Below are 16,117 nucleotides of genomic sequence, written 5' to 3' on the forward strand. Positions count from 1 at the left end.
CTCAATGCTGTCTCTCTCAGTTCGGCTTTCCTCTTGCACTCATCCCGGCCAGACACCCTCTCTGTGGTGGTCCCTAGTAGCTCCAGAATGGTATCATCCCTACATCACACACCCAGAAGCAAGACAGTTTTTTCTTTCCCCTGTTTCTATAAAAAAATAAAAAATGTGTCTCAGTGGTCTTGTGTGGATCACCATACCCATTTCTGAATCAATAGCTGGGTCCATGAGATGAAGATTCTGGGTGACTATTCCTGGGTGTGGGTCCAGATGCAGAGGGGGAGTTGAGGGGCAACTAGCACTGCTTGAATGCATGTTCTGAAAGAGGAGAAGGGATTTAGGGACTGTGACCAGAAAAGGGGGAAATGGATGTAGGGCAGGTGACAGATGACAAGATGCCACAGCACCAAGAACGCACAAGGCGTCTGCTGCTGCTGAGCGGAGTGGGTGGGGCCAGCCTTCACAGCACACTGGCAAGTTTCTGAACGTTTAAATACGCCCTTCTTGCACGTTCTATCTTCTATCAAAATCAGGTTGCAATAATTGCCAACCCCCCTGTCTCCCATGAATGAAAGTGCACTTCAGGCATAGACTCAGGTAACCCAGATATCTTTCCTATCTTTAGCTAAAGGGATGCCAAACCCGGATGACAGCTGGCTAATCCTGGTTCAAAAAGCATATGATCTTCTCAATGGATGTTTGATGTTTTACAACACCGATGGCAACAACAGTAACTGAAATGCTCTCTTACTGTAAAATCCTTTCACTATATTTTGGTCATCTTAGTACTGTCAACAATAGCTTTTTAAAAAATACATACTTTTTAAATTGATTTCAGAGAGGAAGGGAAAGGGAGAAAGAGATAGAAACATCAATGATGAGAGAGAATCTACTGGGGATTGAGACTGTGATCAGGCATGTGCCGTGACTGTGAATTGAACCTTGACCTCCTGGCTCATAGGTTGATACTCAACCTCTGAGCCACACTGGCTGGGCAGCAATAGCTTTATATCATCATTTGCATAGAATAGGAAAACTTTGGCATGTCCTTAATAGTGTACTGTGATTCTATTTTCTTCTTTTTCAGTCTAACCAACCCTGGTTGTATTTTCTTGCATGAATCCTTTATTTGGGGGCCTTTTCCAGGCACCTCTACCTCTTCAATAGAACAAACCTACAGAACTCCAATGTCTCTGGGGAGAGAGCTACAGCTACAGTCACCAGACTAGGCAGATGTCGGAGAAGTAACTGGGCATAGAATCTCAACTCCAGGGCCCCACATACACATTCCCACATGTTTGGAGAAAGGAAAAGTTCAAAACCACATCAAACATACCCTGTGACCACTGGATATAAATATTACAAACAAACAAAATCAGCATTTAATGTGTACTTTAATTTGCTGACAGATATTTAAAAAATTAACATCAGAATGAATGACAAATGCCAACACCACAACAAAACCTTTAACCCAAGAGAAAAACAACTCACAATCAAAGCTGCCTGGCCTCTAATTAGCCCACAGCATCCCTGAAACAAGAAGCCAAAATAAAATAAACTGCCAGCACGGAGAAACTGTGCAGGGGGAAGGGAGAGCAGGGACAAAAAAATTAAGGCTTTCCACAATGTACTGAAAGTGATCATTGTTTGAAGCCTGCTTTACTGGCGTGGGGGTGGCGTGGGCAGAAGACTGCTGCTCAAACCTAAAGTATGTAGATGCCTTCTAACTCCACATTTATGTTTTAAATATTCTCTTACACTGCAGGGTAAGTCACTTCAGATACAATTTAACATTATAAGGAGAATTGACTGACATTTATTCAACATCTGGTTTTCACCAAGCATCACCCTACGCGATTTCCCCAGTGACCAAGTGTTGGGGTTCATAGCCTGATGGCTAGCAGACTTGGGAAGTCCCAGCCACTCCACCAGGAGCCTGACCAACCAAGGTTTTATATTTGTGAATATCAAAGAAACACCCAGCATCCACATGGGTGGAGAGTGTTTCCTGGGCACCTGCTGCTCAGAAAGCACAGGCAGCGTGTGCAGGGGGTGTGGCCTGGCGAGCCTGCCTGGGGGTGGGCTTCACCGCTGGCTCCATAAGAGCTTATTAGGTTTGTTTTGCTTTTTGTTTTTCTCTTCCATCTTTCACAGCAGTGGTAGGATTCTGGATTCCCTCCTTGTGGCTGAACCACTCCAGGCACCACATAGCAACTATGTCATACACAAGAGAAGCCCACCGCTTTGATGGATTTCCTTCAGCAGCAAACATGCTTCTTTCTCAGAATACCCCAGCGAATGTCTCCTCGCACCTCCTTCAGGGTTTCTGAACCACTCCGTACAGCACAGGGCCGGGGTCACACTCTCCCTGGAGTCAGGGGTGGAAATGACTTCCCTAAGGTGCTGGGCTTCTTGCACAGGAGTGGCATGTGGAGGCAAACTGGGCCCCTTAGGAAAGAGTGAGGGAGGATGGCAGGTGGGCACAAACAACCATGTCTCCACCCCACAGAAAGTTAACCTGAGGACACATCCTCTCCTGGCCCTCAGACAGGCATCTGTCCGGCAGAGACGTTCTGGAACCATAGCGGAGCAAAGACAGCAATAGTCGTGACCGTTACCAGTATGTGTCAGCTTACCTCCTAGAGCACAAGCAACTTGGAAGCAAAATCACTTATTTTTTTTTTGCATGTGGGAAATGCCTGGACCTGAGTTCATACTGGGCTGCACAGTCCAGGAGAAGGCAATTGTTCAGGGAAGATTCAAGGATGGCAAACGGCAACCCTCCCCCTGTTTGCTTTTAGTCCCTGGGGATTTGCATTGTGTATACACAAGTGTGTATATAAAACTCCAAAGCAAATCCATTCCTGTATTTAGGATTTTAAAAAGCTCGACATATGCCAGAAACTGGTTGGAGCCTGGAGCTTGGCACTGCAGACAGAGTTCGCAGTTTGTAGGCTTTGAAGTGAAAGTTTTTCCCTCCTGTTTTACTAGCAATGAAAAGAATTTTAAAGGAAAAGCACCTACGTTGGTGAGGAGTATTTTTCCATGGTGAACGATGTAATGTCTTTCGGTATAATCCTCTATTTAGAAAGCTAGATGCCTTAAAAGCAGTCACTGGCACTACCAGTCGTGTCTTACATAACCACCGCTCATGAGAGATATGTCGGTTGTGAATGTTTTAAATATACCATGTTCTCCTATAACACCCAGAACTGGCTTACACTGTCATGGAGTAATATGCAAGGTGTTTTAGAGCAGTGGTTCTCAAGTTTAAAATGAAGTATAGCCTGGAGAGTTATTAAAAATCAGAGGTGGGGACTCCACATCCATAGATTCTGATTCAGTGTGTGTGTGTGTGTGTGTGTGTGTGTGTGTGTATTGTAACTATGTATTTTTTTTTTTTTTTTTTTTTGTGGTGGAGGGGAGTTTGTCATTTAACAAGCAACCCAGATGATTCAGATGCAGGAGGTCAATGGAGTTTAAAGAGAAACATCACACCTAGAACCTATAAAAAATTACAATTCCATGGCCAACAAGAATTGGAAGTTTAAATCACAATGTTCCTATTTATAAAAACTTGAAAATAATTGATCACTCCAGGGAAAATAAGAGTCTGCATGTTATACATTTGCCACAGGTTATCTTGTTATAGCCTGTAAGGTAATCAGGGTGGGTGATATTATTTTGACTTTGCTGATAAGGAACTCAATGCAGTTTAAATGATTTACTAAAGGTTACAAAACTAGTTGGGGCAGGTCGCTTGAGTTTTAAACAGAGGTCAAATAAGATGGCATCTCCTCAGACACTCCTAAAGTGAAAAGCTCATGAAGAAAATACAAGCATATTTTCTGATCCAGTTTTAAGTCAAGGTCTCCTCATCTCTCTAACTCAAAGCTCTACTTCAGCAGACAACTTTGGACTAAAAGAATTTGTCATTCACCTTCAAGCATTGGCTTTGGGGACCCAATATGGACAAGCTTGTTACCTATGGTTTTGCTATTGGCAGAAAGAAAAACAAATGGTCCCCTATTACAGATAAAGGTCATCATACATTTTTTCCCCAGCTGAGGACTTTGGTATTATCCCAAGGAGAGACATAACTTGAGTTTTTTTTGTTTTGTTTTTTTATAACTTGAGTTTTTAATTCACTTTAGACCTGGCTTAGGCCTAGAAAAATGGAAAAACAGGGTGTTCCTTAAAATCCCACAAATGTTGCATGTTTTTGGGAGAGGAAGTATACAAATGGCTTTTTTTTTTTTTAAATAAATTTTATTGATTTTTCACAGAGAGGAAGGGAGAGAGATAGAAAGTTAGAAACATCGATGAGAGAGAAACATCGATCAGCTGCCTCCTGCACATCTCCCACTGGGGATGTGCCCGCAACCCAGGTACATGCCCTTGACCGGAATCGAACCTGGGACCTTTCAGTCCGCAGGCTGACGCTCTATCCACTGAGCCAAACCGGTTTTGGCCAGATGGCTTTTTTGATTTCAGCAACTTTCCCTGGGACTTCCTGGCTCCTTGTCTGGTTGGGTTTCACCCACCATACCTTGAGGTGCTTTAGGGAAGATAGAGACTCTGACAGTGGAAAATCACTCTCCTTCTACAGCCTTCCTTCCCTCTGCCCTCAGGGAAAATCTGCCTTCCCCCTCGTGAGAAAAACTCGAAATATAATGAATGAGACAAAGAAATATTTAATCAAATTAGTTTAGGAAACCCCAGCAGAAACAATGCATCTTTTCAACATTTTATGATGTTATGAATAGACAACGTCTGGTGTGTTAGTCTGTCTCCGGCTCCTGGGTGAGAAATGCCCTTTGCCATCAGACACTAGCTTCATTCTAGAGCTCAAAGGAACCATGTTTATTTGCCAAAAACCTGCTCCTTCATAAGCTACAAAAAACGGTTTATAAAAATAACTAGAAACATTCTTAAAATAATGATCATGATGATGGTGGCGATGATGATAATGCAGACTTTTCCCCTCCCTCCTAAGCACTCACTAACTGTTTTAGCTCAGCTGCTATCACAAAATATCACAGACTGACTGACTGATTTATCAGTAACAGAGATTTATTTCTCACGTTACTGGAGGCTGGAAGTCTGATATTAGGGTTCTAGCAAGGGCCCTCTTCCAGGCTGCAGACGTCTAACTTCTCCTTGTATCTTTGCATGGCAGGAAATGTGAGCTAGTCCCTGGTCCCTTCTTGTCAGATCACTAACCCCATTCATGACCTAATTACCTCCAAAGACCCTACCTCCAAATATATCACCTTTGGGGTGGGACCTCAATATATTTAAGGGACACAAACCTGTAGTCCCTAACACAATGATGGCGAACCTATGACACGCGTGTCAGAGGTAACACGCGAACTCATTTTTTTGGTTGATTTTTTTTTGTTAAATGGCATTTAAATATATAAAATAAATATCAAAAATATACGTCTTTGTTTTACTATGATTGCAAATATCAAAAAATTTCTATATGTGACACGGCACCAGAGTTAAGTTAGAATTTTTCAAAATGCTGACACGCCGAGCTCAAAAGGTTCGCTATCACTGGCCTAACATCAACCTAGAACCAAAGGGATGAACATGGCTTGGGCATATTTTCAACAGTTCCCCAAAAAAGTCAATCCTCTTGCTGATTACACCTGGGCCCAGTTCCTCCCTTTTTTTTTTTTTTTTTTTTTTTTAGGAAGCAGAAAATTAGACTTTAGGCTAGTTTTAGCCAGTCTCCTCCCATTTGATTTTTAAAGTGTTAAATGTGTTTTTTGCCCTGACTGGTCATGCCTGGGTTGCAGGCTCAAACCCTGGTAGGAGGCATGCAGGAGGCAGCTGATCACATCGATGTTTCTTTCTCTCTCATTGATGTTTTTCTCTCCCACTTCCTTTCTCTCTCTCTAAAAAAAAAAAAAAAAAATCAATTTAAAAATCTTAAACATTTTTTTAAATAATCCTCTATCACTTTTCAAAGAACAAACCATTGGGTATCAGATACCAAGTGAAATAGTCCTAAAGTTGGCTCTGAGGTTATTTTCTGATACCCTGTCCCCAATCAGAATTCTTCCCAGAGGAAGACTGCAGATAATAAACGGCTCTTTAAACACAGACAGTGGATTACCGACTAAGAAATCCCATGACACGCGACTACATTAATCATCTCATTCAATGTCTAATGAAAGCCTCACTCTCAGCCAGACGTGTTTGATTTCAAAACATTATTTGTCTCATGAAAACAAACCAACCAGCAAAAAAGTTAAACGACATGGTATAAGTAAAAAATAAAATGTTTTTATACTGAAATGACAGGTGATTTAATATACAATTTCTTTGCTTTTGGGTGGTAGAAATAGCTCATTAAATGTCTTCAAAAAGTCTCCAACTATGGAAATTTCACCATTAAGACTAGCCTTCGAACCACTCAGACCAGCATGCAACTTGGATAGTGAAAATGGGCATGTTAATGACTGTCTGGCAAATGTGGTCCCTACACTTTGAAAGTCAACCTCTTGATGGGAGTGAGAATCAGCAACCAGTCTAAGAGTGTGTCTCTGGTTTGGCACTGGGAGCGGCTTTTAAAGGAACTGGCTTTATTAGCCAGTCACATATCAGCTGAGTCCATCCTGTCAGCTGTCACCGTCCTCTAATTTAGAAACTATCTACAGCAATCAGCTGCAGTCCCTTTTATTGCCCTGCAAGTAAAATTCCCAAATAAAATATTCGTCAGGCCTCACCCACCCTTAGAAGGGAGAGAACCCAAAGCAGATATCTAGATACTGACAATTTACAAGTGACTAAGATTGTTGTAAATACTTTCCTTGACTTGCTTTTTGGGGACAAACCATGTTGCATAAAAATATAATTAATTTTCTTAAATGTACACAAAGTGTTTTTGCTGGGAAACGCTCCTTTTGCTATACAACAATCTCCTCGATCCATTTACTGCTCTGTAATTTCCTCTGTCACTTGGATTTGAAAAAGAATGTGTATGTGTTTGTGTTTGTTCCTTACAGAAAGCAAAGATGCATTAAAAATATAGAAGCCCACTCCAGGGGGAAATGTCTGTACCTCTGAGCACCCATCCACAAAGGCAGCCAACCGGGCACCTTGTGGTACATCAGCTAATTGATTTACCAATTGAAAGAGACAACAATGCCACCTTTGGATTATTTTACATGAAACAGCTGCTGGACGTGTACCGGGACTGGGGCAGACCCAGGAGTTTTGGTTCATTTCTGCAGAGTAAGTGAGGCAAAGATTATAGCAGCCATGTGTGCCACGTACAGGCCTGCCCCTAAAGTATGTATTCCTGAGCCAGGAACACCAGTGGATACAGAGGAAGCCCTTGACCCACAGTCCTTTTCTTCCTACCCTTGGTCCTGTCCTACAGCACAAGCATCCTCATGCAAATGTTTGTGCACACCAGTGTTAACATCCAACGGGCTGAGTGCACACCCTCTGCAAACAGCAGCCCCTTGGGCCCAGGGGTGTTCACACTGGCCTGGAACTAGGGATAGAATCAGATAGGTGTGGGAAGTGGGCTTTTGGCTGTTCGGGAAAGAAACTCAGGGTCCTAAGGACCCAGGGAATAGATTAAAAGTAGAAGTGCTGGCTCTGGGCCTGGAGGAGGTTTAGAACCTGGGATTGTCAAGCTTCTCTCCAGACCCCATACTGGGGAATTCTAAGATTCAGTCTGTCATTATTGATGGCTCAATCTCCAACACTGGACAATGAAAATATAAAGAAATTGTGAAAAAAAAGGAAACAAGTGTAAAAATCTTCAATCACAGTCTCTTTAGTTCAAGAGATGAACAATGAGATATTCTGACTAATTAATGATCTGGTTAATAGAGATATTAGGTTTATCTTTCACAGGTGACTAATTATTAACTAACCAGAGTATAAATATACACTTAACATCAAAACAAAAATCGACACATTCATTGGATTATGCAACACCAAATATCCCTAGTTTTCCCAGAGACATGAATTGTACACATCAGAATTGTGTGTAATTCACACAGAATTCATTATAGAAATGTGGACATGCTGGGTAGGTCAGAGGATTTAGACTGATAATTTTCACAACAGTTAAAATTGCAAATGCCATTTCTGTGGACCGGACAACCACTTCCAGGTGCTTTGATTTGGTTTGTTTCCCTCCTGATACATTTCTATGGCAAGAGGCACACCAACTCTCCTGAAGTTCATCATTATCATGAGACACAGAAAGCCCCCACACAGGAAAGAATCATTTCATGAGACACAGGAAGTCCACTCAGAGTTAGTAGCACTGACCTGTCCTTTCATATCTGGAGCAATAGGAATGGTGGGCCAGATGGTTGAGTAGATGCCAAAAAACACCAGCCAGATCAGCATGCTTCCCCAGACAGCCAGGTGACTGAACTGCAGAAGAAAACACATACTCAGGCAGGGCCGCCCCACTGGCACAGGAGAGCCACCTGACTCCACCAGCTGCACAACCTCTGTGTCCAAGCTAGCCTTCCTTATGGGAAGATTCCTACGACTCTGAAGTCATTGGAGAATTCACTCTTCCAATTTCCTTGTCTCCAAATGTTTAACAATGAGTTCAAATGACTAGTGGCTCCAAACTACCCTGAAGACAAAGGTGATTTGGCCACCACAGCTGATCTTCCTCTAGATCCACCCATAGTATTAGAAGGCCCGTCTTATTCCTCACCAGTTGCTCCAATTTGGAGCTATATAAAACAAGGTCTCATTAGTTTAGTAACAGAATACTGAACAGACAAAACAAATAATATGTTTTTATTTACCATTTTGAGGCATTGTTCTTTTCATTTTCCAAATACTGTAACTTTTTAAAAAAATCTGGAATGGATATTACATCTTATGATGCCCCTTTAACCATCTACTGAGTTGTGAATTATTTGTTATTTGTACTCTTAATATCATGATTCTCAATGGATACATGGAACAGACTGACAGGTATCGGAAATGGGGGGAGGTAGGGGAGTGGATGAAAGAAGGTATAAAAAACATATATATGAAACATAGAACAGACAACAGTGTGTTGATAGCCAGAGGGAAAAGGAGGTGGTGAGGGTAGGTGCAGGAGGGCAAAGGGGGGATAAATGGGAACAGAAAGAGACTGTGCTTGGGGCAGTGGGTGCCTGGTGCAGTATGCAGATCTTGTTCTGTTGAGTTACACATTTGAAACCTGTATGATTTTGTGAACCAATGTCACCCCAATCAACACTTCTTACTACCTCCTCCTTTAAAGTCTCGGGCTAAACCACTATCTCCTCTCACCTGGATTAATTGCCATTGTTTCTTAAGAGGTTCCCTGTTTTGACATTAATCTCCCACTCATTCCCATTGTCTCAGCACAGAATTGGGAGCCTATTTAAAAAGCAGTGACAGACAATCATGAAACTAATGGTATAATCTCCAAACATTGGAAATAAACAAAATGTCTAAAATGGGGTCTAATTAAGTAAGTTATGGAATATTGGTAAGACTTAATACTCTAATAATGAACAATGATTTTATAGTAGTATAACCCAAGGGATGGAAAATGATTGTAATGTATTTTTAAGTGAAAAAGATGACAAAGCTCTATGTTCTATAAAGCATTATCTTTTAAAAACACATAGAACAAAGTCTAGAAATTCATATAGCAAAGTGGTCATATATCTCTTGATGGTAAAGTTATAGAAATTAAAAATTCTCCTTTTTGGCCTGTATTTTGTATTTTTTTTTTTTTTTACAATGTGCATATACATTTGTAATGAGATTACTGTTAATAGAGCTTTATTAAGTGCCAAGCAAATGAATCATCAGAAAACTTTGGATTGCAAATTTGCCCTGATAAAGATCAAACCACATTTTTACATGCAAAATAAAATAAGACAGTTGGACATTGCTTACTGTTTTTCCAAGGCTTAAAAAGAGTATCATACCAGGAAAAATATCTAGAGTAAATAGAGAAATAATTCTAGAGAAAACTTACTTTAGTCCAAGCTGTAGTCTCCAAACCAGCTTTCAGACAAACAGTGACAACAACATACTGTGAAGGAAAGAGGCATTTGGGAGATGGTATTATTCTTCGTGAGTTAGTTACTTTCCAGGAGGCATCCCAAGTATCCTCTCCGAGGCAGTTCCTCCAAGGCAGCTGCACTGGGCAAGTGCCATCTCGGTGCTAATGCTCTAGGGCAGTGGTTCTCAACCTTCCTCATGCCGTGACCCTCTAATGCAGCTCCTCATGTTGTGGTGACCCCCAATTTCATCGTTACAAATTGAACATAATTAAAGCATAGTGATTAATCACAAAAACAATATGTAATTATATATGTGTTTTCCGATGGTCTTAGGTGACCCCTGTGAAAGGGTCGTGTGACCCCCAAAGGGGTTGCGACCCACAGGTTGAGAACCGCTGCCCTAGGGGCTAGTTTTAGGGACCACAGACAGATTTACTTCAAGAAAAGCCCTCATTTTAGTGGTTGTCTTCTCACAAGTAATAGTTAATTTTGCTCTTTATTTAACTTGGGAGAAATCACCTTCTTCAGTGTCCCTCCCTCCCCTCCCCCACTTCCTCCCCACCCCCCACATAGGCAGACCTGGAATGGCCATTTACAGAATGGGGAAATCTGTTCATCATTGTGCAGAAACCGTGACCCTGCTTAATCTTCACCAGAAAATGAGGTCAGCATTTCACAACCATTCTGAGCTTTAAGGATTCTAAAATATATAATTTAATGATCAGAAATAAATGATAATGAGAACAGCTTTATATAAAGGGTTTTGAGAAGCAGAGTCCACACCTGTGCTATTTAAGAATGGCTCAGTACACAGAGAAATAAACTTACCGTGTAAACAATATTTCCAACAAATAAATAGTCTGTGGCATGACCGTTGGCCAACGCAGTGTCTGAAAAACAAAGAAGTTACTACTAACCTCCGGAGGACAGCACTGCAGTCTATTTTATTCAGAATATAAAAGCAAAACTTTAAAAATATGTGTCAGCACATAAAGGAATTTCCAAAATTATGTCTGTGATTCTGAATTATTTTTGTGTATTTTCTCCAAATGAACCAAACAAAATAGAATTATCTAATTCAAGTCAGCTAGCCTGCTGTGAAAATGCCAGTTTTTATCCAGAGGAGTCAAAGCCTATGTTAAGATCGGGAATGGTTTCTTTGAATGGCCAATCTCCTTTTATTTTGTTTTATGCTCAAATTCAGACCTGTGGCCTACCGGCCAAGTATACAGGAGTTTTTGTGTTCAAAATTTCAATCCACACATAATTGGGCTCAGGGATTTACCCATGTGCTTGTTGAAGAATCTTATTAAAGAATTAAAATCTGCTTAGTTTTCTAAAACACCATAATAATCAAGTGTCGTCACAGGTAGAATCTGGTAATCCTGGAACCCGGCACCTAGCACCAGGGCATGCCCTTCTTCCTGATTCTAGAGTGGGGAACATAAGGGTTATCCTAGGAGGAGGAGGAGGAGGAGGAGGAGGAGGAGGAGGAGGAGGAGGAGGAGGAGGGGGAGGAGGGGGAGAGAGACAATGACCACAGACTTTAAAAGGAATGATCTCAAAGCTTAGGGAGAGGAGGTGGTAAAGAGAGACTAGAAGCTTAGGTAGGATTTCATTAAAAGGGAAGAAGGAGAGCCCTAGCTGATTTGGCTTAGTGGATAGAGCATTGGCTCAGGGACTGAAGGGTGCCGGGTTTAATTCCAGTCAAGGGCACCTACTTTAGTTTCAGGCTCAACCCCGGCCTGACAGGGCCACTTGCAGGAGGCAACCAATCAATGCATTTATCTCACATTCTTTCTCTCTGTCTCTCCCCCTCCCTTCCATTCTCTCTAAAAATCAATGGAAAAATATCCTTGGGTGAGGATTAACATAAATAAATAAATAAATAAATAAATAAATAGGAAGGGAAAAGTTCAAAAAAATAAGGGAGAGGCTAAATTAACCAAGAAGGTAACAAGTTGATGTATTACCAAATAGCTATTCAAAATTGTGGAGGTTTACTTTTCAGTAAATGGCCCTAAGATTGTTTTAATAATAAATGTGACATTTTATTTTTATTTATTTTAATAAAGTGGTATTGACTCAGAGAGAAAGGGAGAGGGAGAGAGAGATAGAAACATCAATGATGATAGAGAATCATTGATTGGCTGCCTCCTGCATGCCCCCTATTGGGGATTGAGCCACAACCAGGCATATGCCCTTGACTGGAATTGAACCCAGGACCCTTCAGTCTGCAGGCTGACACTTTATCCACTGATCGCCCCTAACTGCCTCTGCTGCCCTGCCTGATCACCCCTAAATGCCCTCCCCTGCCGGCCTGATCTTGCCCCCAACTGCCTCTGCCTGCCTGATCACCCCTAACTGCCCTCCCCTGCCAGCCTGATCTCACCCCCAACTGCCCTCCCCTGCCGCCCTGGTTGCCCCCAAATACCCTCCCCTGATCGCCTGATCTCACCCCCAACAACCCTCCTCTGCTGGCCTGATCTCAATAATAACTACTCTCCTCTCCCTGCCTGATTGCCCCCAACTGCCCTCTCCTGCAGGCTTGATCTTGCCCCCAACTGCTCTCTCTGCCTCGGCCCCCACCATCATGGCTTTGTCTGGAAGGAAGTTGACATCTGGAAGATGGCCGGTTGACCCGGTCTAATTAGCCCTTTTATTAGTATAGATAGATTATATAGGATAGGATTGCTTAAATAGGGGGAGGAGGAAAGCCTTTTTCAGCAGGAGGAGATGCTCTTTGCAGACAAAAATACATAATCCCTATATCTGGACTGATAGCCAGCCATATGCACTATACTGCCAAACCAGTCATTAAAAAATTGAACTGCTTTCTTACACCTTACACCAAACAGCTGTTGCCCTTAAAATCCCTCCTCACCCCCCACCTTAGGTTCTGCTTTCACAGTTCACCCAGATTAGGTTCTGATTGGTCGGTTTCTATGCCAGTCAACGTCAAAAGCTCCACCTCTTAGGCAGCCATTGGCTCCTCGCACTTCACCCAGATTTGGTTATGATTGGTCAGTTTCTAGCCAGTCAGCGTCTCCAGGCCTATCTCTGGGCCTGATTAGAGAGGTGGGGCTGATCAGCAGACCCCACCCTGACCGGAGAGAAACAGAGGCGCAGCTGCTGGCTAAGCCCAGAGAGAAAGAGAGAGGCAACGGCTGATCAAAAGCTGCCATGGGTCAGACCCTGCCTCTTTCTTCAGGCCTCTCTCCGGGCCTGATCCTCAGCCCCCTCGGCAGTCAGTGCTGGGTCGCAGCACCCGCAGCAGCAGCAGTCAGTGCTGGGTCGCCCTGGCAAACCCAGCACTGACGGCAGGACTGACTTCTGGTCGGTTAAATCTGTGGTTGTTATGGACCCTGGGTTTTTATATATTAGGATTGTGATAGGAAATCACTGGAGGATTCTGAGCAGGGAGTAAACTGGTATGAGTGATGCTCTTAAAGAAATAGTCTAGCTTTTATGGGAGAACAGATCTTGGACTACCCAAACTGGAGTAACAATAAGTGCAATGCTGGTATAGGAATGATTATAGCAATCTTCCCAGGAGGGTGGCACTGGTGGTGTGCAGGCTGTGTCCAACATGGCAGCCACTGGCTGCTATAGTTGTTTATATTTCAATTAATTTAAAAATCCCTCAATGCTTGGTGGCCTTCAAAAGGGGTAAACTCTGATTACCAACAGGACTGATGGCTCACTTAGGAGGAGAAAGCCTCCATGGAGACCCTTAAGACCCCTGAACACTCTGTGGGCAGTTTGGCATGGGCAGGAGGAACATGTGGGGAAACCAAAGGATCCTTCCAAAATGTAGCTTCTAAAGTTTTATTATGCATTCATTTCTACTTGTCATGATAGCAAAGTGCTACTGGCATTAAGTAAAATGTTGACCTTGAGATCATTTAAATATACTTAAACTAACTGTAATAAAGACAGAATTAACCTAACCTTTTAGTTCATTTCAGAAGGATAACTCACCATCACATTTTAGTATTCTGCTTAGGAAAGAGTGTCTCTTGTCCCAGTCAAACTAATATCATCTGGAAATAATTTATTTGTTGGAGGAGGAACTCCCAAACCAACTTGAGGTTCGGGACATGCCAAGCACTTCTGAAAAGATGCATCTTCTAAACAAGTCACAAGTTACCACTCTGTACACCCTGTCTCAGAAAATCCCATGGAATGGATTTCTCTCTTACAGGTTATATTTCAAATGTTTTAGAGGCAAATCCCTGTGGGTATCATTCCTTGTTAAAACTTGCCAATAGCATACCCCTGAAGGAGAGATCAGAAGTCCTATGAAATCATTTGTGTATGAATGCATTAATGAGCTACAGCTTGCTGGTAACCCCAGCCTGGAAAAGCTTGCTTTGATTTTCCAGGTTTACTCCTAAAGGTTGTTTCTGCTAAATTATTTCTTCCCACTTTGCTTAGTGCTAACAGTACTGTGGTGACTCCAACACTCTAGTCAGGAAAGTATCTCTCCTATAGTTTAGCTGTTTTACTTTTAGTCAGATATTGAAAATTCCCTTGATGTTTTTTGATAGAGGAAAAAGAACCCCCAAACCAAGGTCAGTAGTTAGGTTCCCCAAGCCAGCCTTCCAAACATCATTCCACCCCATCTATGTAAATGTAGCAAGAACATTACTTCAGACAAAGCAGCATGGGACGGGATAGATGGATATTTGGGAGGAAGGGGGCAGTGAGAAGGGAAAGGACAATTCCGGCGAAAAAAGGGACTCAGCCTGCATAGAGGTCTGGAGGGGGGCTCCAGCCTGACTCCATCCTGCCCCAATGGGATGGTGAGCAGCCGACGTGGGGTGGGGCTGAGGTACTAGGTGCCAGGTGTTGAGGTCAGCAGGTGCCAAGCCCTGCAAGGCTCTAAGAAGGTCCCTATAAGAGATCCACCAAAAGTGCATGTGGAGAGCTGTGATCTCACCAAACCTTTGTTTCCTTATGTTAACCAGCCTGACCAAACCCATCATTAGTACACAAAGGCTACCAGCAAGAGGAGGGGCAAGAAGGAGTCATTAACTGCCTGTTGCATCAAGAACAGCTGGCATTTAACTGAACAATCTGAGCTGTCAGTCTTTTGCAAATCCAGGATCAGATTCACCCCTTTGAGGGCTGAAAAGAGAGAGGAGGGCGTTGCCTACAGCCAGTGTGTGTCTTAGAGGCCCAGGTAATGCTACGGCTTCAGGATCCACTGACCCACAGCAGTGGTTAAGCCGGTTCTCCCAGGCTGATATTATTTGCAGAATCTGGTTGGATCCAACATAATGTAGGATTAGCCAAATAAGGTTTAGAAACACAGTCACTGACACAGACTATTGTGGACAATTGGGACAAAACCACATAGCCCCCCACATTAGCAGTGGCAGCCCAAATGCTGCATGCAAAAACCTCTTTGAAAATAATTGCGGGAAAACCCAGGGTTTGTAAGAAAAGTATGTCTCATTTTCCTAACAGACAGAATGATCAAGGAACTTACTTCAGAATATTCCAAAGGGCTAGGCTGATGACATTTATAAAGATGCCATTTCAATTAAATGCTCATTAAAAACATTACCTCATTACCCAGCTAAACCACAAAAATCTACTCAGAAACGGTTTTGACAAAAAGCAAAATTTGAAGACAACGTTATAGCATAGCACAGTACAGTCAGAGAGGATCGGATTTAATAATCAGGAAAACAGATGGGGTGGATTTATAGGTGTATTTTGAATGTAGTAAGAATCCATGGAGCACATGAACTAACCACCACAGGAAGCTCGACGAGCACATGTGACTCAGTGGGGAGAATTAAGGTGGAGGTGGCACCATTCCCTTGACATCGAGGCATGTGCCAAGAATTTGGGTTGGAGAGCAGATGCCCAGCATCTCCTGCTTTCCCTCTCCTGCCCTTTTGCTTAGAGATCTTTCAGAAGCACTTGTTCAGAGCAGCCCCAATTCCTGAATATTATCAGGCTGCCTTTCTCGACCTCACTTCTGGGCCCTTTTAAGATTTTAAAGGTTCAGAGGAGGTACAATGCCAACCAGCTACTCTTAGATTAATCTCAACAGTGAAAATGTATTCCAAGTTTCACATAACAAA

General features: G+C 42.6%; 1 protein-coding gene across 1 annotated transcript in view; it reads right to left on the minus strand.

Moving 5' to 3' along the window:
• ATP8A2 (ATPase phospholipid transporting 8A2) overlaps window positions 1–16,117 on the minus strand; it is a gene marked incomplete at its 5' end in the record, with an annotated part of 501,820 nt that overhangs the window by 150,664 nt on the left and 335,039 nt on the right. The window contains 3 exons of the mRNA XM_081083630.1: window positions 8,299–8,406; window positions 9,992–10,048; window positions 10,848–10,909. Coding sequence (XP_080939756.1) covers window positions 8,299–8,406; window positions 9,992–10,048; window positions 10,848–10,909 — 227 coding nt within the window. The remainder of the gene's footprint in view (window positions 1–8,298; window positions 8,407–9,991; window positions 10,049–10,847; window positions 10,910–16,117) is intronic.

This window comes from Myotis nattereri, assembly GCF_964212035.1.
Source record: "Myotis nattereri genome assembly, chromosome: 2".
Lineage (NCBI taxonomy): Eukaryota > Metazoa > Chordata > Mammalia > Chiroptera > Vespertilionidae > Myotis > Myotis nattereri.